The sequence below is a fragment of the Apis cerana genome, linkage group LG5, assembly GCF_029169275.1.
Source record: "Apis cerana isolate GH-2021 linkage group LG5, AcerK_1.0, whole genome shotgun sequence".
Classification (NCBI taxonomy): Eukaryota; Metazoa; Arthropoda; class Insecta; order Hymenoptera; family Apidae; genus Apis; species Apis cerana.
Genome location: NC_083856.1, coordinates 8,540,321 through 8,556,698, shown reverse-complemented (window position 1 = coordinate 8,556,698; position 16,378 = coordinate 8,540,321). Strand labels below are relative to the sequence as shown.

Sequence of the window (16,378 nt, the reverse complement as noted above, 5' to 3'; positions counted from 1 at the left end):
TAAAAAAAAAAAAAGAAAAATGCCGTTTTCCTCGATATATTTCCTCCATTCATCTTCGAGAATAATTCTTCAACGCTCGATCTATAATATTTTCGTTGCCATTTTTGATGAAATAGAAACTGTAATTTCCTCTAAGAGACTAAAATTTCAATTTCAAACATTTTATCCGTTTCGTTCGATGTTTGGAATGATAAAGAACGAAGGTCTCGAGTCCTCCCAAAACAACGGTTCCGTATTTGGATAATCAGTTATTCCAAGATCATCTAATTCGATTTATGAAGCTCACGAACAACTCGAGTCTTTAATATCCCGGGCTTAATGTCGCGGAAAGACTTTTGCGCAAGAATCGAATTCGCCTTCCTTTTAGTGGCGAAAATACGAGCCACTAACAGACATCAGAGTCTTGGATATTTTCGCGGCCGCGATAAATTCCCTTAAAAAACACCCGATCGTTCAGAAAATCTTGAGAAATTCGCAAAAACGGAAAATAAAACCTATCCTTTCTCAAAGAGACGTCAAAAAAATCCTCGCCGCTTCTCGATCCTCCCGCCAGTTCCTCCCTCTTCGAACGGAAAGATGGACGTTCGAATTCGTATCGAAACCGCTCACCTCCTGGAAAAGCGGTTCAGCAGTTTGCCAAGGCTGCGGAAGTAACGGGGGGCGGTAACGTAAACGTAGACCAGCTGATCCTCGTAAGGGATCCGATCCCGATTGCGGCTGCTGTGATTGTAAAGATCGGCAGTGGCAGCGCCTAGAGTGGCGTTCAGCAGCGTCCCCCACCTTATCTAACCCGGGAACAAACGGGACCAAGTCACTTTTCCTCTCAAAAATCGCCTACGTGACCGCGATACAATAATGTATTCGACCTTTTACTCACATAACCGAAACTCTCCTGGAGATAGGACATGTTGAACGGCACGTACACCCTTTGGTCCACGTCCACCCAATTGTACAGATCCTTGTGTTTCGGATATATCTGGGGATCAAGATTTCAATATCGTGATGAATAAATTCCTTTTTTCTTTTCTCCTTTCTTTAGATTTAGAAGGCTGAGTGATCAGGGTAAAAGAAAAAGAAAGTTGTTTACCTTGCTGAGAGACAGACAGAATTGTAACAGCAGATCGGTCTCCGATGCGCGGTCTTTCGGATCCATACTCTTCGGCAGGAAACCCTCGACGATTCTGTGAATCCTTCTCGATCTTAGCTCCTCCATCTTACTCTGAAAATAATAACCGTCTGAAATCGTTTGATTACGTCGTTTCCCGTGTATTTGATCGGTCGAGCGCGTGTAAACTGTGCTCAGAGGGTGGGGGGATGAAGATATTCGCTTGGAGAGGATCAGGATCGCGAAGAAAAGCGTCGAACACGCGTCTTCATCCGCGGAAGAGGAAGATCGATGATGGCAACCGTTGCCGAGAAGGCGAAGGGTCGAAGAAGCCACAAACTCGGGGAACGCGAAGGGAAAGCCTCGAAGGTATTCAAAAACTTTCGCGGCGGGGAAATGGAAACTGCATTGTTTCTGAAAATACGAGGATACAAGAAGTTGGAAGTTTCGTGATTAGGGATTAAAAACTCCGACCGTTTCGGAAAAGGGAAGAAAAAGGAAAAGAAAGGAAATACAGAGAAACAAAAATTAGATCCAATTCGCGTGATAACCCGGGGAAACTTTTACGGATGGAAAAATTGAATTAAATTAAATCGTTTCTGAAAATAACGGGGGAGTTCGATCAATTCGACGTTCGGCGATCCAAGAAGTGAATCGAACTTTAATAAAAATTAATCGAACGAAACACGATCAAGTCTCCGAGAAGAAACTTTCTTGATTGAAAAATTAAATCGTCGTAAATTGAAAATACAATTCCAATGATTCTTCTTCGTCGCTCGAGATATCATCGATAGAAATTTTTAGACGCGACTCCCACTCGGAAGAGGGGCGTAGGAATTATTCGAGCGTAAATAATTTCGCAACAGATCGATGGACGCTTCCGGGTGTCTCGAAGAAAACGAGAAGGGTGTAGAGAAAAAAAAAAGGAAACGATCGAAAGCAACGTCGATAAGGCTGTTCGACGCCGAGGCTGTGCTCGGCTCTATCTTTGCCACACTTTTCTCACACCGGGAACTTTTCCGCTCGAGGAAAGCTTTAGCCCACCCGCGGGAATTCGCCCCTGTTGGATGAACTTCTCGAAATGCTTTCGTATATGCAACGGCACGACTATCGAGCAGATTTTCCTCTCTCTCTCTCTCTCCTCTTCCTCCTCCATTTATTCCTCCTGAGAGGGAACAAGTTTTCACGCGTCCCCCTGAGAATGTGGAAACACAGAGCACGCCGAAATATCTTCCGGTAAGAGATCGTTCCTCGCCATTTTTTTGCAATCTCGTACGTTCTACAAGAGTATGATGACTCCTTGGAATATTTGTTCTTCGCTCGTTCGACCATATTTATATGTACGATCACAAATCAAGAATCGTTTATGGCCATCATCTTTTACAATCCTGGTTGAAACTGGAGGAGAGCATTGCAATTTCTTGCATGATTTCTTTTCTTGCTCGTCGAACCGACATCTTTCCACGCGATAAATCATACGTTTAAAGCGCGATCGTGGCGTACATTCGAGGGATAGGAAGAAAAATATTGTAAAAAATTTCCGTTTTATTTCCAACTTGTAACGCGGCGTAAAAATATTCGCGATTTTCAATATCTCAAGGATTCTCGTTTCCCTTTCACCATCCACTTTGATCACGCGTCAAACAACGGCCATCCTCCCGCTCATTCGACGCACTCGCGGATCGAGATCAAGACGCAACTCTTTCCAATCATCCCCTGTCTGAATCATCCCTGATCTTCAATCGAATTAAAAGGAACGCCGTCTTCTTTCATCTTGCCATCAAGGTGTGCCATCAACTACCAATCACTCTCTCTCTTTCCCTTTTTCCGCGAAAAAAGAAACACGACCCAATTTCATCCCGATTTTCGCATCGATCCCTAGTTGATATGGATCCTCGGTCTATCCTCGATGTATCCTCCCCACCATTTTTTCCAATAATAAATGAAGTCGTGGGGGGGGGGTGGCACAATGGTATGGTAACTAAAGCAATATCCGCCTGTTTTATTCGCGCGGAGGGGAATTGGAAAGCGCGATCGAGGATCCTGTAAGAAGAGCGGCCCGAAATGAGGCGAAGAAATCTGGGAGGATCCTGTCCCGAGGAAAAATTCATTCGAGGGAAAAGGGGGGACACTTCTCAGTTACGTGGAGATTGGCAATCGGATATTCCGGATATCCATTGGAAACTCGGCCCACTTTGTTCTCTGCTGATGGAAATTTTGAAAAGCCAATTTTGCGATCTCCACTTTTGCCGAATTTAGAGACGGGCGAGCAGGTTTCGAAGTAAGGGGTAATGAAAATGAGAGGGGAGGAAAGTCGAAGAAGGGTCCAGAATTCGGCTGGGTGGAAACGAGGATGGATTCGAGGACGAATCGTAAACGAACAAGAAGGCAAATTAATTAGCTTAGGTTGCTCATAATGCTCTAAGAAGTGCGGCAAACTTTTCCAGGATCTCGATTCGATTCTTTCTGCCGAAATTTTCACTGAATCGATCGAAAAAGCATTTTGCAAAAATATTAGATTTCGTTAATTCCAAAAAATTGATCCTTAAATTCGTTCGGTGTTGCTTTGGAAATCGAACGAAAGAAAATATATTATCTCGTTAATTTAAACTGAATGGAGATCAGGATATCAATTAGGTTCGATTTTATTTTCCTGGAGATTTTGGAACGACGCGGAAGAATGTAAAACGTAAATCTCGTTTAATTCGAAAAAAATTAAACCTTTAAAATTTCTCACTCGATGAAATTAACAGAAGCATTGTCGAACAAGATTCTTTTCGCCCGTGGAAATTTTAAAGTTGATCCGGAAAAAAACATTCGTTCAACATGTTTAAAATCTGATTTCACACGATGGTGTTATCCAACGATTGAAATTCTCATCGTTCGTTTAAAAACTCTTACCGATGAAAACGAATGAAAACGCGATTAGATTGGAATATTAATAAGATGAATCGGATAATTCTCGAGCAAAACGTCCGCTTTATTCTCGCCGGCTTAACTTACTTATCCTTTCAGGAGGATCTGGAGGAAACGTGGTAAAAATATACGTAAAACACGGGGCCGCGGCTTACACGCCCGTGATATAAAACGGCGAAACGGTGAATTTATTAAATCCACGCTGCGACAAAGCCGGCTTCGCGTGGCCGCTCATCGTTTTCAGGAATTAAGCAAAATGGGCTCTGTGTTCGTTTGCTGTAATTAGCAGAACAAAGAGCTCGGCGAAAATTGCGTCTCGTTTTGGTTTTCATAAACTGGCTTAATGTAATTGCCACGCGGGATATACGTAAGGATATACGTTTCACTTTGAAGAAAAATATCGTTTCTCCCTGAACAAATTTTTATCTTTCCTGACGACCCATCTTTGAAACGTCTCATTTCGACAAAGTAAATATTCGAGAATTTTTTCAGAGTTTTTAAAAGAATAAAAGAAAAATATCTTTTCCTTTTTTTTTTATTTTGAGAAAAGATCGACTCTTCGCGTTTTTCGATCCGATACAGCGGCTCTAAATATCTCGTATTTCTCGTATTTTATACTAAAACGTATTCTTTAACAAGATCCACCCTGATCTAGATTAGTTCACGCAATATGGAACGGAATGAAAGATTATCAAAGATGCAACGCGACACAGGGGCGAATCCTCGAGGCAGGGACAGCGCCACGCGGGATCATTAATTTAAATTTCAATTCGATTTGCATGTAACGCGTCCCTCCCCCACAAGCGTCGGGGGAAGAAATCGTGGTGGATGAGAGGGACGGGTGAAGGGAACGGCTGCTCGGATCGGCGTCTGAATCCACGACTATTTGAACGGGCCCAGGATGCATTTAGTCGAATTTCCAGGCTTAATTAGAGTGACGGTGACGAAATGGTGGAACACGGTGCCGGATATGAAAGCGAGCCGAGTGGCTGTGAGGTCGGGGGATGGGTCGAGAATAAATCGAGGATGAATAGTTTCACGAACGGTCCACGGCCAGCTTCCCCTCTGCACAGTGTTGATCTTTGAAGAATTAATTCTCACAGGCTGAAAACAAGTTTTGTAAGTTTTAATGCGTGGCATCGATCGGTCTGTTTTCAATCCATAAACTTCATCATGGAAATTTGTATATTCGTGCGTTCTTCGCCCTAAAATCGACTGTTCAAACGTGAATAATACCTCGTATATCGACGAAGAACGGAAAGTTGTCCGGGAAAGGAGACGATAATGCCACTTTCATAAGTCAGGAAAAATATCGCCTGTTCCATATGCTGTATTTAGGCTCTTTTAATCCGAATTTCTTCTAGAAAACTATCGTATAATCTCTTCTTATTTAATAGTACAAAGAATATAAAAAAAAAAATGAGACGACGAGAATTTAAAATCGAAAATTCGTTGAAACGTGCGAGTTTTAAATCCGCGCCAATTTCCCTCAAGTTTAAATGTCTTCCGTGCAACGTTTGCTTTCCACTCCGCGCTCAAACAGCCGCGAGATGGTTTCATTTGTAAAGCGAGGCGTGAGGGGGGAGATTTGCCGGAAAGGCAGAAGCGACAGTCATATTTACCGCGATAAATCGGCGGAAAAACTGCTTATTACGCAGATTCATCGCGGAACAAAGTTTTTAATCCTCCGCGTACATCTCTCTTTACGTTACCTCGATCGAATATCCGGATATCTTGGATCGACGACTCTTTTTTTTTTCCCCTTTTTCTCACTCGAACAAAAGAAGAATCCGCGAAACTTTCCTAATATAAATAACCGGGAATAAAATATAGAAATATTGAATTATACAAAATATTCGAGCCGAGAACACGCGGAGAACGAAAGCACAGCCATATCCGGTCAGAATTTTCGTAGAATTTTCCCGAGAAGTTGTACGCGTTACGCGAGGCTTTTAATTACCGTCGTCGTCGATTCGTCGTCCTCGCTCCGTAAACATTGCGGGAAATTTCATTAAAAGCGTGTGGGGTGGGGTGAGGAGAGGAGGGATGACTGGAGCGGAACCTCTCGCTTTATTAATCGTCGCGCGACACATTCGCGACCCTTCCCTCTGCGTCCAGGGATTTTGCTTCGATTCCGACCGAATTGAATCGGCTCGACTCGATGGCCGGGAATCGTGGAGAGTCGACTCTCGAAGGACGTCCTATCGAGAATTAACGAATTCGATGGGGAAAGAGAAAGAAAAGAAATAAAAAATAAAGCTTGGATCCAATTTTCATCCTCCTCGACTTGGCGAATAGAAATGTAAGACACGAAACGAAACGAGATCTCTGACATTTGGTCGAGTAACCTTCGATTTTTGGGGGAGAAAGAAAAGAAACGAGAGGAGCGAGAATGCGATCGAACATATCTCGCCAAGTCAGTCAACGACGGCTATTAATATTCATCGCGCGAATTAATATCGCTGCCCGGCCAGAATTCGAAAATTTATCAGGCTTTATTAAATTTAATCGAGCCCGTGTATCCGAATGTTCCGTTGCATCCGATCAAATCCGCCGAGAATCGAGAGGACGGTAACTGTACAATGTTAGGAACGATCGTGCTTCTTTTCGATCCATTAGGCAAATTAATTGGATAATTTATACGCGTGTATCAATTGTTAAGAATTATCGAATTTCCAGTGAATCCGTTGTTCGGACACGAACACGTGTGCGTGTAATATTTATGGACCAAGCATGGCGGTTGGTCGTCGTAAATTATACGTATTATAGAGCTTTTTAAGAGAGCCACCACGAAGAGGACGCGCATAGAAAATTAAACGAAGCCTCTCCGAAATACGCGAGATGAAATTCATTTCTTGGATAGTGGAGTTCGGATAAAAATTTTTGGGCTGATGATTTATGAAAACGGATCTTTCCCTTTTTCCTTTTTCGATCCGTAGAATAAATATAACGATAAAAACGAAGTTAACGCAGGGGGAAAAAAAAGGATAAGAATGGCTGAAAAATTTCATATATTATTGAAATTTCGTATCAATTTCAAATATTCGACAAAACTGATTTCCCCGTTTAATTTTTCCTCTCATTTTCCACGCGATTTCGATACAAAATATTCACGTCGTACGACTATATATATTATATGTATATTATATTCTCGCAAAATTTACGAATTATCAGATAATAGTGATCCAAAAAAAAAAAAATATCTTCATATCTTTAAACGTTTCCCTATAATTAAGAAGATCAAACAACGTCAAGATCGCTCAGTATGAACAATCAAGAAATATAGATCGCCCAAATTGTATAGTTATCGTACGAGTGTCTCTTAATTAATCTCTCGAGACTTGCTCGAGCGGTCTATACCCTTTCCCCTCTCCCCTATCCTCTTATCCTATATTTCTACAACGGCACGGTTGATTGTGAACTCGAAACGAAGGAAAGAGAGCTCGCACGCGAGCCATTTCCCTTTCGAGCTCGACTATACGCGGCGAGTTTTCGATATCCATTGGAGAGGATCCACGGCGCGGAGGGTAAAGTCGAGAGGGCGGCTCGAGAGGGCAGCGGATCGGTGTAATTTGAACGGAAAGCAGCGATCCGCCGCGTGTATACACCGATTTCCGTAAGTAGGGCAGCGACGAATCCGGCTATTTATTCGGCCGATCTTTATCCGATCTCTCGTGAAATTTCGTGATCGAGGTAACAAAGTCGCGCGTCGAGTTTAAACTTATCGAAGGAGGAGAGAGGAGCTCGAAGAGGGGAGTGTCCGCGTAAAAATTTAAGAGGAGGGAATAAAAGAGATTGGAGAAAGAAGGATGAAAGAAGAGGAATTGGAAGAAACGACGTGTAATCATTTATTAAACGTCACGGTTGAATAGACTCGAGACGACGATTCTCCATTCAACCTGGTGATGGGTGAATTAATGTTCGCCGCGTTAAAGATCGTGAAAAATGGAAAATGGATTTATCTTCTGTATTTTTCTTCTCCTTCTTCCCCCCTTTTTTTAAACCTCGAATAGATTTTTCTCGATCGATCTCGAATATCGATCACTTTCTAATTAGGGGACTCGTTGACGATAATTAATTAGTGAATCGTCCGTTTAACGCCAAGTGTAGTAAACAATAATTTCCTTTTCTCAACTCGAGCGATTGCAAATCCTCAACCCGCAAACTCTTCAATTAAATTGATACGACTTTTAATTGTCCATCCATGGAAGTTTTAACGACTTTAATCCGTTTGAAATCCAATCAAAAAGTTATTCCATGTATACCTTCATCGTGTAAAATAAATTGACGAAACTTTTTCCCCCCCTCCCCTTGTAAAATTCGTCTCCGGAGAACAACACGACGAAAGTATAATATTAATATTGATATAATTATGAATTATAGTGTCATAGATTGAAGCGTAGCATTGTTGAATTTGTTAATTTCCGACTCGACGTTTTGAGGGAACGAGTCCCTGGTTAATTAAGCCCCCTTGTTTCCGCGTTACAATTGGCCGAGTTTTGGTTTCGCCGTTTCTTTCGAGTATATTTTTTTCAAAACAACACAACCCCTCTTGCGCCGTGAAAGAGAAACATTCTTTCAGGGTCTCGGCGGAGGAGTTTCTGCCGGGAGTCGTGCTTCATTTACGCCGCCGTTGAATTCGCAATTTCGTTTCGGCCTCGGCCTTTGTTTAATTTGCCGGCCTAGGAGAAAAAAATTTTTATCCCGAGCCTGGCCAAAAAAGAAAGGGAGAAAAAGAAAAAGGAGGGTTAAATTTTGTTTAACCCCTGCGTTGGTCCGAGCGAACAGCGTATCGCTCGACTTGTAACGTCGTGGAATGAATCAATTACGAAGATTAAATTCCCGGAAGCGGGCGAAAATCCGCTTCAATCCGGACGCTTTTATCCGCCAAGAAAGATTATTCTGGCGGATATATCGTCAAATTTACGAGGAAACGCTCCCCTCGTAATTCACCGTTCTCATAATCATTACGCCCAATGCATCCCCGAGTTCAGTTCGGGCCGCCACCCTTTGCTTAAAACTTCCATCGAGAAATTAATTATCCCGAAGAGAACCGGTGTTGTTCCTCCATCGACGAGAATTACGACCATCCTCCAAAGTTGAACGACCCCCTCGCTTCTTCGAAAATCGTAATTTGTTAATCGTGTCGATTAACGAGCGATCGATAAATCCGAAAAATTATTTCTTCCTCTCTTTCCAAGAGTACGAAAATTTTTCGAAACGAAACGGAATCGATGCGGGTGGACCAAGTCGCGACCAAGATTTCGTAACCGAGATTTTGCAAGAAAACGAATTTCCCTTCCAGAATCTCCCCTATTTCTCTTTCCCCCTGTTCCACTCCTGTAAGATCCTGTTTCCCTTCCGTTCCCGAACACTGCTCTTCATTCATCGATTCATATTGCGAAATCAAGCGGAATACCACCCCCTCTCTGAATCTCGCAATCTCGCGTGTAATCGTTTCGAATTTCTTCCATTCTCAACGGGCTAAATTGATGGAAATGCTCCCGCATTTCTAATACGTTCGGAGAAATCTCTGCCCGATTCGTCGTGGATTATCGCGGAGAAAGGTATCCGCATCTCGAGAGACGCCGCTCCATTTCCTCGATGTTCTCGGTTTTTTTGGCAGACTCGAGTATTCCAGACATTCTGATTATTCGAATATCCCAATATCACGAAACTGGATGCGAAAATTCTATCGAAACCACGTACGTAACAATGTACGTAACAAACGTCCAGTTTCTCTTATCATGGATAAGAGAGAAGATAAAACGGAAATAAAATTTAATTTGAAATTAACTTTGCTTTCATAGAATGGACGTGTACTGTTAACTTTTGAAATGGAAGATAAAAAAGATCGATGAGATCTGTTACACCAAGCCATGGACTATCTAATGTTGGAAAATTCTTAGGAAACAGAAGTGTGAAATTAATTAATTCGCTGCAAGTAAAAAGCTATGATTGAGCAATCATTGAGCAATCATCGTTTCTTTCGAAAAATAGTATTTCGTTTATTATTCGTGGACAACGATCGAAACGTCAAAATTTGGGGCATCATCTCGCCCCTTCAACAACTCCCTTCGTTATAATAGCGTCGTTATTTGGCATTATTGGAAAATCCTTAGGAAACGGAAATGTGAAATTAATTAATTCGCTGCAAGTAAAAAGGTATGATGGAATCATCGAGCAATCATTTTTTTCGAAAAATAGTATTTCGTTTATTATTCGTGGACAACGATCGAAACGTCAAAATTTGGGGTATCATCTCGCCCCTTCAACAACTCCCTTCGTTATAATAGCGTCGTTATTTGGCATTATTGGAAAATCCTTAGGAAACGGAAATGTGAAATTAATTAATTCGCTGCAAGTAAAAAGCTATGATGGAATCATCGAGCAATCATTTTTTTCGAAAAATAGTATTTCGTTTATTATTCGTGGACAACGATCGAAACGTCAAAATTTGGGGCATCATCTCGCCCCTTCAACAACTCCCTTCGTTATAATAGCGTCGTTATTTGGCATTATTGGAAAATTCTTAGGAAACAGAAGTGTGAAATTAATTAATTCGCTGCAAGTAAAAAGGTATGATGGAATCATCGAGCAATCATTTTTTTCGAAAAATAGTATTTCGTTTATTATTCGTGGACAACGATCGAAACGTCAAAATTTGGGGTATCATCTCGCCCCTTCAACAACTCCCTTCGTTATAATAGCGTCGTTATTTGGCATTATGCCCCGGCCTAGTCTTGCCTGGCCTAGGTAGCATTCCTGCCGGATACGATCTTAGCAAATCACTTGCAATATTACCGTTTCCACTGCGAGAATTAATTCCAGTCTAAGCGTTGCACCGCGAGACAGTTATGACTCGCCGCCGTAAACTGAACCCGTAACTTGTGCCAACTTCTTCATTTGCCCGTACGCTCGTTGATAAGGTCGAATTCGCGAAACTGTATTAAGGGCAGCCATGTTTATTATATCGAGGAAAGAGACGTGCAAAGTGATTGGCCGTCCAAATTGGCCGAGAGAAAATTCGAACGAGTTTTCCTTCCAAAGCCAAGCGATTGTCAGACATTTCCGTGTAACTGGAATCCACGAATCATTATTATTACATTTAAACGAAGAGGAAATGATTGACTGATAAAGTTATACTTGTAATAATTTGTTGTTCGAAACGATAATTGCAAATAATTAACGTCTGTGATTGTAATAAGTTTTATGGCCAATGTTCGTTTGTGATATCGAAGAATTGTTGTCTCGTGTTTGATGAAATTGTTAATCGAATCGCGAGCGAGCAGTGAGAATTTTATTCGAGATAAATTTTAATTCCACGTTAATTTCATATTTGAAGAAAATTTAAAGGAGCTTAAAACTCGAGAATCAAATTCCCAATCGTTTAGCAATAATGGATTTAAGTTGCATTTTGAATAACACGTGCTCGATTGTCCTTCGTCTGTTATCGATCACGAAAATTTATATATCTGTGTGCATTCGTGTATGTGTACGCATTTATTTCGTTTTACGTCATTTTGCGCGATGCTAAGGCTTCGCGAATTATATATCACGAATTTCGCAGAGCCGAGACAATTAAACAAACGTGTCGATCGTCTCGCCCCATTTCCCTTCTCCAAACATTTTTTCCAAATTGATTCGTTCTCGTATTTTCATTCTCCCCTGGAAAACCGGGGGGAAAAATTGAAATAGGGGGAAGAGGAATTAATTACTCGAATTCGCGGTAGAGACGGATCTTCGGGGAATGGCGAGAATGGCGAACTCTCGGCCGAGGGGCCAAGAGTTGTTCCTTGCTCTCGAGTTGCCTCGTAGTTGCACGACGAGGAGTCCACATTTCATCTTAATTCACTTCCTTGTTTCCATCCCTCGGGGGGAGAAGAAGGGCGTGAATGGGAGAAGATGGAAGCATAACTCGTCGGTGAGATAAATTTCAATTCAACCGAGTTGGAGAAAAATTCTCCTCCGAGCGGGTCGATCTCGATTCCGAGGATCTGGGGTAAAAGTCTCGTAAGAGTTAGGTTAATCAAGACGGATGGTTATTTCAATTGTTGTCCTCGATTGTGCGCTCGAGTATTTGATTCGAGATCGGTTGATTTCGGTCAGTTAACCGTGTCGCGGGGGGAGGAATTGCGACCACTTAGAAAACCATATTCGAGAAACGAGACTGGCGTAATGTCCCGGAGACGTCGATAACGAGCGCAGAAATAAAAATCGTACGTTTCCACTATGTAAGCTTTATAGTTCCATATACGGGTATATGCGCTCCCATTTCCGTTTGACTTTTCCAACGGTTATATATACATATATATACATATATCTAATAGTATACACAAGATTAAACTTAATGGTATCGATAAAAGCTATTCATATCGTTTCACGAATCGATTTACGTTTGTATGAATAAACTGCAAAAAGACGATTTTATCTTCCATTAATGTCAAAGCTTGCGATTTTTGAACGTTCTTTTAGAAGAGAGAGATTCTAAAATTTCTTAAATTTTCCTTTTATCTTATATAATTCGAAATATCGAGCTTCTCGAGATCTTCAAAGGAGAGTTACGATCGAGAATTTGCTTTTTATTTCTTTCCTCCTCCCTCCTCCCGATTTTGCCCTTTTTTCCTCTCTAATATATTTTGAAATTAAGATCTTCAAAGGATCAGATTTTGTCTCCTAATTTTCAACTCTTTCTTTTTCCCTTTTATTTACTTTATTTTTCAAAATTTTCAAAAGCAGCTGTGATCACAATTTATTTTTTCTCTTTCGCGTATCCTCTTAACGTTCCCCATTCTAATTCCTCTCGATACAACAAATTTACTTTTCCATTTCCCGTGGATTGTTCAAAAGATCATCTTTCTGAAAATCTTTCGTCCCCTTTCATCTCGTCATCCTCTGACGAAAAAAGCGAAAAAAATTTATGCAGGCAACAGGATCGTCGTAATGGATCTACAACGGATGTTAGTAGGACGTTTTGTTCGAAACGTGATTCCCACGAGACGATCGGGCGTACAAATTCGCGCGAGATTTATCGCGCCGTGGTGGAAAAAGTATACCGTGATAAAACACGCGACACGGCACCTTTCACGGGGACAGAATGGTCGAGATGTGTCTTTTTCCCCCCTCCCCGAGTAAAGCGTTGTCTTTAATTCGGGACGAATCGCATCTCGCGGAAATATCGTCCGCAATGGCTCATCGCGTCGAGTCGTATCTCTGAAAATTTATTCCCCCTTTCGAAATTGGTATAAGTCGATCGTGAATTACGCGAGCAGTGTCTTTCTTTCGCGTCTCTTGATTCTCACGTCGAAAGTGGAACAATGTTTCGTACGTGAAAAAAACAAGGAGAGTCCAATTTTATGATAAGCGAGAGGATATTTGAGATATGAGATATATGAGAAGCAGTTTAATGAAACTTGTCATATTTAGCCTCCCCCTTGGATTAGCCGAAGTGGAACAAATCGTTTCTCGTCTTTCCATTTTTCTTCCACTTCTTTTCCTAGTTCCATCGCCAATTCCGTTTCACCGAAACGATCCCCGCTTCAATCGAGATTGATAACCAAACTTTTCAAACGCACGATCTAACGATTTTAACAACGCAACGTTCGCCTTTCTCTCCCTCCCTCTCTTTTTCTCTTTCTCTTATGCGAAACTAACCAATCGAAACGAAATTCGTTCAATAGAATTCTTTAGGTTAGGGATGTTTTTGATACAAACTTTTCACGCGCAACGATTTTTAATGCTATATTTATCTTTCTATTTGTTCAAACGAACGGTTCCATTGAAAACCGCTCTCCATGCTTGCTCTCTATCGAAATTTATATCGAATAAACACACGCATCTTTGAATTTTTTCAACAACAGTTTTAAATAACGCCATGTTATTCGAACAAAGTGAAATTTGTTCGGAAAAACCACTTTATCAAACGAACTAAATTTATCAAACAAAATTATAGATGGAAATATCTTCAATTCGCAAAAAATAAATAAACAAATAAAATTCACTGGATGGCATTCCAGAAATTTCGAACGATTTCGTCATCGGATCTCTCTTTCGCACGCGGACGAAAGATTGCGTTGTCTCGAATTTCAAAATTCCATCCAAAACAATTAATTAAAGTTGCAAGGAATTTCTTGCTTGCGTGCAGAGATAGAGACTATTTTTATATGTCGATGTTCTAAGTCTCGTTTTCATACTCTTCGGTTTTCGGTTTCTCCTCGCTCGTCACGCACTATTCGCGCCTTAAGAGATTCCATCATCCGTTTATGTACACACGGCCTGATCGTGCATGCACGCATGTACACACGGTTTTCTTACGTCTCTCTTACGAATCCGCGAATCATTTATAAACTTCCTCCCTTCGCGACGTCAAGTCTCATTCAAGAGATCCTAAAATCGTAACGAAAAACGATTCGAAAAAGGGTGGTGAATGGAACGTGGTGAATTCATCTTGATCAGAATCCTCCTCCTACGTTTCACTGATGTACACATTTGTGAGGCTTTCTTTTTTTTTTAACGAAATTTTGTTCGTGAAAAGTGACTCGTAAAAATTCGAAGATTATTTTACAGGGAAAATAGATACACAATTCGTTACTCGTGCAAAATTTTTGTTTTTTTAGAAAATCTCTTTTAAAGGGAAATTCATTTTTCAGAGTTTCCGCATTCTTTCGCGTATTTTTGAATACAATTTTATCCTAGAATAAAGAGTAATAGTCCGCGAAGCGTAGTTTAAATTAATTGGAACAATACTTTCAGGAATTTAACACGCATATTTCTCTACAGTTTTAATAATTTTATTTAACTTTCGAATAACTTTGCCATTCTTTTCGCAAGTATCGATAACGTTATAAATTATTCCAAAAATAACCTACAATGAAAGGAGTATAAACGACTTTTCGAGAATGTTGCTTCTCCGTTTTCTAGATCTCGCTATTTTTTATCGAGATAACGAGGCAGATATCCGGCCACGATGGCTTTATTCGACGGCTACAGCCAGCCTAATTAGCTCGCCGACGTTCCATCGATCACGTCGGGCCGCATACCGCGAATACTTATGGATTAAATCGGCACTATCACGGTTAATATCGGGATTGAGATTTCGACAGAATCGACAAGTAGGTCAAGTGTACCCGACGTCTCGGGGCCAGATTTCTTCGGGACGCATTTACGTTCCACGAAAAAATGAGAAAAATCCGCGCGATTCGATCTCTCGCGAATCACCGACACCTTATCCTCCTTCTATCTCTCCCTTTCCTGCTCATCTCTCGAAAAAGAGTCAAAAGTACACTTGCAAAAATATTTGCTCGATTCTATTAATTTGTATTTGCACATATAATTTATATCCTTTTCTTCGATCGATTTCCAATGAAAGATAAAAGTCCGATTCACTAAACGAACTCCTTTATTTTCAAGAGGCGTCGAAAGTACAAAAATATTTGTTCGATTCTTTCTAATATATATATTTTTACATAATTTCTACTTTTCCCTTAATCAATTTTCACGTGAAAGATAAAAGTCTTTCTATTAATTTCTACTTTTCCCTTAATTACGCAAGATTCATTTTTACCTTCAATATCTGATCGCGAGTCAATCCACCTTTGAAATATTTTTCTCGTTCATCGTTAATCATCGATGAAGATTCCTGAATCAAAACAAACGTTTAATCCCCAAACTTCGGTCCCCACCGTGGAGGAACAATACGTCTTTCGAATGCAAACATAATTTGCACTCGTCCGTTATATCGGCGAGGAGGGGCGGGTCGATCAGTCATCGCGGCGAAACGCTGGATCGCTCTCCCCTCTCACCCTCCCTTCCTCTTCCCCCCCTCGTGCTGGAAGCGAGTTTCGAAATGTATTAATTGATATTCGAGAGGGGTCCCAAGTGCTTGGTCCCCCCGTGATTCTCCAAGACGAGAGCTCCGAATCCAGCGAAATTAATAATAATTTCGATCGTATCGGCGCCGGTTTCGTTCCCGGTCGATCGATCGGGACGCGTTCCAATTTCGCTCGGTTCGAGGAGAGGGCGCAATTATAGCCGCCTCCCTCGGCTTCGTTCGGACGAAAGTCGTGACGACAATGATGGACAGATTGGTGGAGACTCGCCTCGACACGCGTGTTACTCGTAATACGTTTCGACGTTTCCCATTATTGTTAAAATCCTTGTGCGGGTAGACACAAACAGACGGTTTTACGAGAGGAATCCCACGTTGCGTGGATTTATTACGCGTAATATTACGAAACCAAGAGCGTAGAAAAAAATATATATATATATGTCTTTGATGTAATAATTTTGAAGAAGAAATGATAGGAATTATTTTCATTATCGTTATTGGATTATGCATCATCGATGATGTGTTTAACA

General features: G+C 41.1%; 1 protein-coding gene and 1 long non-coding RNA gene across 5 annotated transcripts in view; one reads left to right on the top strand and one right to left on the bottom strand.

Moving 5' to 3' along the window:
• Window positions 1-16,378, top strand: part of LOC133666093 (uncharacterized) — a 62,702-nt gene that overhangs the window by 3,769 nt on the left and 42,555 nt on the right. The gene's annotated exons all lie outside the window — the stretch shown is intronic.
• LOC107994434 (kell blood group glycoprotein homolog) overlaps window positions 1-16,378 on the bottom strand; it is a 64,289-nt gene that overhangs the window by 8,367 nt on the left and 39,544 nt on the right. For 2 of the 4 annotated variants that reach the window (XM_062074868.1, XM_062074870.1), the window contains 3 exons: window positions 1,088-1,219; window positions 867-976; window positions 610-780 (listed from right to left, as the gene is read on the bottom strand). In XM_062074868.1, coding sequence (XP_061930852.1) covers window positions 610-780; window positions 867-976; window positions 1,088-1,219 — 413 coding nt within the window. Of the gene's footprint in view, window positions 1-609; window positions 786-866; window positions 977-1,087; window positions 1,220-16,378 lie in introns of all 4 variants that reach the window. The other 2 variants (XM_062074869.1, XM_062074871.1) reach the window with 1 other exon arrangement.